The 10,430-nt window shown below is 29.0% G+C and overlaps 1 protein-coding gene across 1 annotated transcript in view; it reads left to right on the top strand.

The window, feature by feature from the left end:
- The window catches only part of LOC111613473 (multidrug resistance-associated protein 4-like), a gene marked incomplete at its 3' end in the record, with an annotated part of 134,575 nt that extends 125,008 nt beyond the window's left edge, over positions 1 to 9,567 (top strand). Inside the window, exons 19-25 of the mRNA XM_023354827.1 lie at positions 2,744 to 2,894; positions 5,423 to 5,656; positions 5,727 to 5,827; positions 5,890 to 5,992; positions 6,063 to 6,163; positions 9,138 to 9,335; positions 9,412 to 9,567. Coding sequence (XP_023210595.1) covers positions 2,744 to 2,894; positions 5,423 to 5,656; positions 5,727 to 5,827; positions 5,890 to 5,992; positions 6,063 to 6,163; positions 9,138 to 9,335; positions 9,412 to 9,567 — 1,044 coding nt within the window. The remainder of the gene's footprint in view (positions 1 to 2,743; positions 2,895 to 5,422; positions 5,657 to 5,726; positions 5,828 to 5,889; positions 5,993 to 6,062; positions 6,164 to 9,137; positions 9,336 to 9,411) is intronic.
- Positions 9,568 to 10,430: the final 863 nt, after the last annotated feature.

The raw sequence follows: 10,430 nt of genomic DNA, 5'->3' as shown, positions 1-10,430 counted from the left end.
AAGAAAAAAAAATTATGTAATTCCAAATGTCATGAAAATGTTAACTGCTCAAATAAATAAACTAAAAAGCATTTAATTTTTTATATAATTTATACCAAAAATTGTTAATAATACTTTTCGTTAATATTAGTTTAATTAATATAGTTAATAGTACTTTGATATAATTTACAAAAAATAAATATTTCTAAATGAAATAAGTGGAGTTTTTTTAATCAAATTTAAAATTCTGTACTAAACGCTGTAAGATACGCACACGCAACTCAGCGTGCCGATTGGCTAGAGTATGTCAGATGACCACTCCTCAACTTATTATTATCACTTTGGCCTACTAGGTGATAGCAGTATTCATAATGACCGGTCAATTTGATAAATTAATCAATATTTATCACACTGCCCGCCCTATTTGGTCATTATTCATAATGCCCGGTCATTATTTATAATGCCCGATTAATCACTTTGTCCATAACAAATATAGATCAAACTACTAACTTTAAAAGTAATTTTCGTTTGTTAAATAAAAAAGTACAAAATATTATTGTAAATTTTTATAATAAGATTTTAAAACTTTATAATAGAAATATTAGTTTTATATTAAATTAATCTGAGTATTGGCCCTCTTTGCTTTTAAAAAGCAAAGATGGTCAATACTGAGATCTTTCATTCTGATTCTTATTACAGTAATGAAAATTCCCGCTAAGGAGAATGCCCTTTCCGATTTAAGTGATGGTAATGGAATCGTTTTTAATGCATTTAAGAGAAGTCAGATGTTATGTTTTTCCACTTGTAGCCTGAAAGATTTCACGTTCGTTTTCGAGATTGTAGTACTTCTGCTGCTTTCTAGTATCTTTGATTTGTCTACCTCGCCTGCTTTAATAGCGTCAACGAGCTTATAGCCCAATAATTTGGCAATTCGTTTGGCTTTAACAATCAGGTTTATGAAGAAAAACTTCATACTTGCAGACATCGTACTCGTTTGTATCCTTGCTCAATTTGCACAACCTTGCATTACGCAGTTTTTGAAGCTACTGGTCATGGTTAAAATTAAGACAGCATAAGCTCAATTATTGCAAATGTTACAGGTTCTGATAAGTAAAGAATTTTTAGAACCCTGCCACAAATAAGCTACATACTGATTATTGATCATTTTTGACATGCCATAATGAGGGAAAATCAAAAAAACTAATAAGCAGCTTTAAAATTAATAAATACAGATGTATTCTGACAAATGCTTTGTAGCACTCTTGATAATAATTTATTTGTTTAAATAGATTTGTATGATTCTAGGAATACATTTTGAAGTAAACGCAATTTTTATCTTGTTTTTACTCAAACAAGTTTCATGAAAGACTGACTATAATACTGTATTTAATATAAGAAGTTCAATTTAAAACATACCATAAATCTGGAAACATAGGATTTATGTTGCTGTTGGTTTATTTTTTTAAACGTAGTATGGTGATTAATAAGAATAAAATATCGAGTAGTTAACATTCCTGGCAACATCTATACTTGCATGTTTTGTCTTCTGTTATAATATGTCGTTTTAAAAAAATAATATTTTTTATTATTATAAGATAGCAATAACCTTAATTTTGGGAATAAGCATTAGCTTTATACAAAGTTTTAAATACTGATAACGAGTAAACTCGTCATTAAATTGCGAGCTTACCAGAAGTAGAAAACACGATCTCCCTTTGCTCTCTACCTCAAACTTTAGCCATTAAAATTTAGTAGCATCATTCCTTCAATACACAAACATCCCTGGAAACTTCAAATATTTTTGACAAAAAGCAGATAAGTTATTGTCCTTCAAGGAGAATGACCAAAATAATGTCACACACACACATGCACACATACAGAAGCAGCTCCCGAATTTTTTTTTTTTTTTTTTTTTTTTTTTGGCATTTTAGTTAGAAATAGAATCCTTAGAAACAAAGTTGCAAACCTGTGTTGATGTTGACATAATGAAAAATAAATAGCTGGAGTCTAGCTTTGTTAAACAAATGATAAAAATATACTTATTTAAACTATTGAATGTATTTAAAAAAATAAAAATGAATACAAATTATAACGAAGTAATTATATCATTAAGTGATACATTTCCATACGGTAGGTACAAATTACAGTGCCACACGCATTCAGAAATTACCCCCAATTTTTTTTTTTTTTTTTTGCATTTTTTGGCATTTTAAGATTCTCTGAACCTAAAAATCTAATGTCTTAACGGTCCTTTTTGACCGATTGCCGTATTTTCCCCCTGTTATATATATCAGAGATATGAAAATAAAGATTTCAGTACTTAAATTCTATGATTATTTTTATTCTGGAAACTCAAAAAACAGTAAGATATTTTTGAAGATTTTAACACAGTACTTCTAGACATTACAACTAGTGTCACACACTGATCTGGATGCAGCATGTTAAACTCTCTTTTTCTTTATTTATTGTTTTAAAAACGTAAATGTCCCGAAAAATGAAAACCAAAACTTTGCAACTTCTCAGCGATAGCGGGTCTTTAACGCGAAAATAATTAAAATTGTTTTTTTTTATTAATTACCATGTCACTTTTAAAAAGAACAGATACATAATATCTTATGTTTCAGACTTGTAACACACCAGCATACCTTTATGAAAAAAGAGATGACTTTTTTAAATACTTCTAAAACTATTATTTTAAACGTATAAACCTTAAGTTGTCAGATCTCGAACTATTTATTAGCAATTTATATTTTTTTAATTTTAGGGAGGCTTAATTGTTGTCGGCATGTGTGTACTTCAAGCAATCGTCTGTCCTTATCTACTTGTATTAATTGCTGTCCTTTCAATAATATTTTACGCTATGTGGACAAATTTCAGCCGAGTGTTAAAAAGCATAAAACATCTGGAAGGAAAATGTAAGTATTTGGAATATAGAAGAGTGTTTTATATTTAACTTAATCTCGTGTAGAGTAATGGCGACAAAATTCTATAAACAGTGTTGAAGAGACTCAGTAAAAACACTATTTCATCATGCCGAGTTAGATTGCAAAACACTATGAACAATTACTTAATTTTATAAGTTAAAAAATTTCTTAAAACTAGAGTGAAGGAATAATGTATTAGTTCTGTAATTATGAAGACAGATTTACTTATGTCAGAACTTTTTTCATCATTATTAAATCCAGTATTTCATTATCATAATTGACAACAGCCAGTCTATCACTTACATAAAGGAAACCAGTTAAATTACCATAACAAATTTTAAATGTTTATAAAAAAAATATTACAGAACATTTGAGTAAAGGATAATTTGTATTCTGTTCACTTATTTCAAGTGGATATTAAAATACACATTACGATAAATCTATAATTACAGATTTTCCGCGATTATACATGAAAAAGTTGATTATCCTTCAATTAAATAAACAACGTTAATTTATTTACAGAGAAAGTTTTAAGTACAGTAACAACCAGCTTTGCATCAGGTATACATTCCTAAATGACAAAGTTCTAAACGAAACAAAGTCATTTTAATTCAGAGTAACTAGAAAAGGAAAACACGAAAAAAAAATAAACAGATTTTACTTTAATTTTATGTTAATTCTATATTAATTTGCAAAATAACATTTTTTAAAAACACATAAACATATGCACACAGAGCTGTAAACTTCATATTTAGAGATGAAGGACTTGACTTTTCTGAAATTCTTGTTTTTTGCGAAAAAGTCACGTAGTTTCATTTGTCACTTTTTTTCTGTAAGCAAATGTTAGCAACAAGAGATTGCATCCCAAACTCAGTGGCATAGCGTAGTGGGGGCAGCAGGGGCGCCCCGCCCCGGGCAGCACTTTTTAGAAGGCGGCAAAATTACTTTTTAGGGGCGGATAAATTTCACAATAAATAATAATAATATCTTGTAAACTCTTGAACCATTTCATCGCATATTTTCGTCGCACCTACGATTCGGACCGATTGAAATGAGCATGAAAAGTGTCATCATCCGGAGAGTCCGGGATTTCGTGCATATCCTGTTCAGTTATTTTTCCCCTGTATGAATCACTCGTATTCATATACACCCAATATCCAATACAGCTAAGTCATCTAGGTTACTTTCGTTATTCCTACCCAATTCTCCCTAGACGCTAACTGAACTGGTATGCACTGCACATTATTCTTCGCATTGCAAAATGACATACATATGTGTCGGGAACTTCTGTTCGAACAAACCTCACCTGCCGTCCGGGTCAGCGATTTTAAAAAGATGGCAACACTAGCACGGAATTTTTCATTACTTATTCTGTGACAAAACTGAATTTTAGTTTTTTAAATTGAGATACTTAAATAAGGGAGCAGCGAAATTTTCCTTTGCCCAGGCGGTTGACACCCACGCTATGCCACTGCCCAAACTTTTCATCTTGGTTTTGCACTCCTTTCAACTTCTGGATCATTCGCTACAATTTGATTAACGAGTTCGGTTATCGTTACCAAACGTTTACTAAGAGAATCTGTAGAGAAATTCTGTGGGTTCTTCATTATCAGAATCACTAGTTCTGCATAAATTCCTTTTCGTGCCAGTTCTTAACGGTTGTCTTTGGTAAGGCTCTCACGTAAAACCTTCAATAACTCCTCGTTATCCTGCTCGTATAAATTTCCTAGTCTTGCTGTATCGATTAAGATGATGGTTCGCTCAACCTAACGATATAGCGACAGACTATTCTCGTTCAGAATTCTTAAATACTTTCGTCCATAACCTCATCCACACTTCATTCATGCATTTATCAGTTAATTCTTCCAAAACGAAGTCGATATCATCTGTGGCAGAAGTTCACAAACTTCTTTGATTATCGGCGTTTTTGCTAAATCCACATTTACTCAAGGCGTCCTGTGAGTTAAATATATGAGTTAAAATATGCAAATAATTACTCTATTTTTGTAACAAAGGTATTTGACGCATATAATGATCCACAAAATTGAAATTCATACAGTAATATTATGCGGTGTTTGACAGGTTGCATCTTGTTAGCTTCAAACCAAAAGAGTTCAGCAGTTTTAATGTACTTTCGATTGTGGAAATTTTTTCATTATAATAAAGCTCCCAACAGCAATTTATGAACATTTTGACCATCATGAGTAGTCCTTGTGTAATAGAGTTTATACTGAAATCAACTACAGGACATATTGCTATTCTTTTCTGCGAGAAATTATTACAATATTTAAAAACTTTTCGTGGTTTTTGGTTTGACATATTTTGGATAAAATCTTTCTCAATTACTCTTTGGATAAACAGAGAGAAGTTCTGCTTGCGTTTTAAGTAACACGCAAATGGGATCAGTAGTTTGCTAGATACGGGTAAAAATATTCTGGTTAATTTTTAAAAATAATATGTTAATAATTATTATATTAAATATAGCTTCGCTTAAATTATTGATTTCTTTTTTTCCACAGTGAGAAGTCCAGTATTTTCTCATTTGAGTGTATCTCTTTACGGACTAACAACAATTAGAGCATTTAATGCTGACAGCAAATTTAAATCTATGTTTAATAAGTATCAGGATAAGCACACTGCAACGTGGTTTATTTACTTGGCTTTAATTCGATGGCTTTCCATATACGGTAGCATAATTTGTTTCATAAATCTAATTATCACCGTTATTGTTTTTGGTGTCTCAAATAATGCAGGTGAGCGAATGTATTTATATGTTTACAGTTCATAAAATAAATAATTTTTAATATGTACTTCTTGGTTTAGATGACGCAGGAAGCCAAATTGGACTTATATTGAATTATGGAATACTAATAAATTTGTATGTTCAACATGTTATCGGATGTGCATCCGAAATGGAATTTCAGGTATTACATATTTACCTAACTAGATTAAAAATTATATCAATAATTTTAAACAAAACAATCAGATTTTTTTATCGGGCGATATCAAATTTTTTGAGAAAGATAAATTTGTNTGTTTCATAAATCTAATTATCACTGTTATCGTTTTAGGTGTTTCAAATAAAGCAGGTGAGTGAATATATTTATATATTTATAGTTTATAAAATAAATAATTTTTAATATGTACTTCTGGCTTTAGTTAATGCAGGAAGCCAAATTGGACTTGTATTGAATTATGGAATACTAATAATAATACGTTTTCAACACCTTATTGGAGTGACATCCGAAGTGGAGTTTCAGGTATTACATAGTTACTCAATTAAATTAAAAATTATAATTTAAAACGAAACAGTCAGATTTCTTTATCGGGCGATATGAAATTTTTTGACAAAGATAAACTTTTTGTAAGAGAATATTTTCTTATAACCACACAGCACATATTTTACTTATTATTTTATCCTACATATATTAAAAAAATAATGCCTAATAAAGAAATTCTTATGTTGGTTTGATAACACTGGTATTATTAAATTTAAAAATGTTTTTATTCAGTTACTAAATAGTCAAAAAAATATTGAAAAATACTGCGAATACTTGATGAATGTGTTTTACTCTACACAGTAACATCGACAAAATTATGAAACGCATTTATCAAAGAAAGCATTTATCAAACAATTTCCACTGAATAACCTGTATTCAGTGGAAATTGTTGTAGTGATATTGGACCTACTCGTCTCCCCCTGAGTTCACTTTGCCAAAGGACTATATCGGGAGGTTGTGTACAATGTGAACTGTCTTATATATATATATATATATATATATATGTTGCTAGTTTTATATTTATATGGTTTATTTTTGATTGTGCATGTTTTGCTTGGAAGAATGCTAAAGTTAAGTTTCAAATAGAATGTTAAAAAACAAGCTTAAAATTAAAAAAAATGTTAAGAAAAAATTTTGAACACTGTAACAGATACGTAAGTTATTCAAATGCTGAAAAGTTTAATAGATTCATTACTTTTTATAATAAGTTCCTTTAACTCAGATACCTTCAAACTATCATCTATTGCGCCAAAAAGCTCTTCTCTCACGATCCACAGATCAACATTTTAAACACTTTTTACGCTTAACATTCCGCTGTGAAATTTTGTTGTCGACAAAGTGAAAAAATATTTATACCCCCTTTTCAAAGAAAAACCTGTATATTCTTTTAACCTTTGTACATGTCCCAACTATCCTGTCAGCTGTGCCAATGTAGGTGATTTTATATTACTACAGCTCCTTTTAAAAAAAGTATAAAGAAAAAAAATTTGAAACATTTTTTTAATCTTCTCAAAGAGCGAACTTTTTCTTAATTACAAAGAAAAACGAGAGAACAAAAAGCAATCAAAAACTTTATATTTTACTAGCCGTTACCCGCAACTTCGCCCGGAGAGGTTGTGCAAGCAAACCCAATTTATATTCAGTATTTCAACAACCATAGTAATTGTTATATAAGACTTACCGCTGGAATGATGAGAATTGGCGAGCATCAAACGAACTAATTTCAATTTGATCAATTTTCTGGAACTTTTATAATCGTTTTATAATCGAACCAATATGCAATAACAAATATGACTTTAAAACGGTTCGAACATTTGGTTAAGTGTCTGAAATGTCAATTTAATACACCTAATAACTCAATGAAGACGAAACGTTGTTGAAAACAAAACACACATCTAAAATAGTACAGGAAAAGCCGTTCATCAGGTTTAGCCTTAATGCTTTCCCTCTCTCGTTGCTAGGGAATTTCGAAAAATCCTTCTTAGTGCTAATTTTCACGACGTTCTCTAACTGTGTACCAAGTTTCACACCTTTAGGTTTAGCGGTTTGCTCTGGGCAATGGTGAATCAGTGACTCAGTCAGTCAGTCAGAACAAGTAATTTTATATATTTAAATTTTCTATTTTCTTTTACAATATGCATCGCTTTTTAAAATAAATTTTTAAAATTATTTCGACACTTCTGGCTAAAATATATTTCTCTCCATAATCTAATTATTTATGCATATCTTTTCTACTATTTCGAGTAATTTCAATATTAAGTCCGAATAGATTTTGAAAATTTGTTGCATTCGATTACTTTTTCTTTTGCATTTTTTGTTTAGTATATTATTATTAAATTTAAAAAAAATAAATTTTTTATCTTTTTACTCTTCTCAGAAATTTTAATTAATTATTACTTTCTTAATTTAAATGCTTGTAACTTATACAAGGATTTCAACCGAAGATACTTACCTTCTCTCGTTTCTTTTAAATATTTTAATTGAAATCTAAGTAAATAATTTATCTTAAAACTAAACAGTTTATTATAAATTGTTTTAAAGCGCTTTAACAAACGATAAGAGTTTTTGATCTCCGAGTAACGTGCATTTTATTGTACAAGTACTTATTTAAATGAAAAATTATTTACAGATTTTTAAACAGTGTTTATTTTAGTTTCTTAAATTCGTTGTATTTATTCTAATATTTAACTTAAATTTTTTTGACTTTTATGACATAACAAGGAAAAGTATTTTAATCTTGTAGTAATTCATGTTGATGGTTTAAAAATATTCGGCTTTCATACAGCTTAAACACAAAAAAGTCTGAAAAGGCAAATAAACCATTGTGTACATATTAGTGATGTAACGATATTAAAATTCTTTTGATTTCGTTTTTTGACTCTTTTGAATACTTTCTGAAATTCATTTTACTTTTGAAAAATTAAAGATTTGTATTAAAGTATTTACATCCATTAATAAATAAATATCAAGCTTACGAATGGAAAAACGTTACTAACACTAAATGGAGTTTGGCAAATTAATACATCACACGTACAGATATCTTTCTCACTACGAGTAGCTAACTTTTGAATTTATTTACTCAATTTAAGATTTCTTAAATTTTCAAATGCCAGAAAGTTTTTTACAAAGGGTAAGAAAGATCATACAAATACATACATTGACTTTTGTTGAAAATTCAATTTTTCATTGTTCTGCAGATTTTAGATTATTCGAAAGTTACAAACTGAAATTTTATGAAAAAAAAGTAAATTTTAGTTTATATATGTACTGTACATAGAAAATATAATGGTTTAATAAGAATAAAAATTAATTTAAAATGAAGGAAAACTAAGTATTAACGTCGTTAACTGGCCCTTTTCTGAAAATATCTGTATCAATAAATTTAATGAAATGCTACGCATAATTTATTTTTTGGATAATATAATTGTTATTTCATAAAAAGTAAATTTTCCAGATGAATGCTGTAAAACGCATTCTGAAATACAGCAATTTGAAATCGGAAGCATCCTACGAGAGTTTGCCTAATAAACGACCACTATCTGATTGGCCAGAAAGAGGAGAAATTCATTTCGATAATGTTTCTTTGCAATACTCCACGGATAAAAATATTGTGTTAAAAAACTTAACATTTCATATTCGCTCCGGAGAAAAGGTAAAACATCTGCAAATTGGAATAGTATTGTTCGTAATTATTGCCTGAATTGGTGTTTATTATAAATTAATTGCAGATAGGAATTGTTGGGAGAACAGGAGCAGGAAAAAGTTCTATAATTGCTGCGTTATTTCGCATGACAGAGCCAACAGGAACGATAACCATCGATGGTGTTGACATTAAAGACATTGGACTTCGGGATCTTCGTAGTAAAATATCAATCATTCCTCAAGTAAGTAATAATTAATTCGATATGTATAATTTGTATTTAATTATTTTCATATTTTTTTCACGTTAAAAATGTTATTATTTTCTTTTTCGTACGAAAATTTAATTCGTTAATTATTTTAAAACATGTCCATGATGATGTAGATTGCTAAGCCAAAAAAAAGTGTAATGTAATTTGAAAAATACTTATTATTAAGTAATGTGAAGTAACTACTGAAGTATAGTGTGATCATTTTTCGAAAAAATCACATTTATGTACCTTGAGGCACGATTATTTTTTTTTAATAAATCAGAATTAGCAATTGGAAATATGAAAATTTCTGATGGTGTAAGTTAAACAAACATATACTTTATAAAATATATTAGAGAAACGAAACGACTACTTTTCCTGCTTCATAGAAAGTTTCAAAAATATAGGTATGATTTAATGAATTGCATTTTAACTTTAATATAAATTCTGATTGACAGACAAATAGTTTTACGTATATATTTAATATCTTTATACCAATATCCATAAATTTATATTTTGATTATGAATGAGAGATGTGTTAATAAACAATTTCACTTTCTATAAAATTCGTATTTAATTTAGACGAAAATCAAATCCACTGAATCTTCAATATAGGAACTTAATTCATTACAGGAAGTTACAGTAGAACGTCGATTATTTGAAAGTCAATTATCCGAAACGTCAGTTGTCCAAAAGAATTCCAGTCCGCAAATTTAAATTATTCGCCAGTGCTATGACGCTGCAATCTTTGGCTATGTCTTGGGCGACTTAAATATTTTACGTTTCTGATACTAAATTAACTTCTGAAGTATAATTTTTTATTGTTTTTATATTTTTCAATATATTTATTTTATTTG

The sequence above is a fragment of the Centruroides sculpturatus genome, unplaced genomic scaffold, assembly GCF_000671375.1.
Source record: "Centruroides sculpturatus isolate CEXI.00-Female unplaced genomic scaffold, Cexi_2.0 scaffold1714, whole genome shotgun sequence".
Taxonomy (NCBI): Eukaryota; Metazoa; Arthropoda; class Arachnida; order Scorpiones; family Buthidae; genus Centruroides; species Centruroides sculpturatus.
This window is presented reverse-complemented; position numbering and strand designations above follow the sequence as displayed.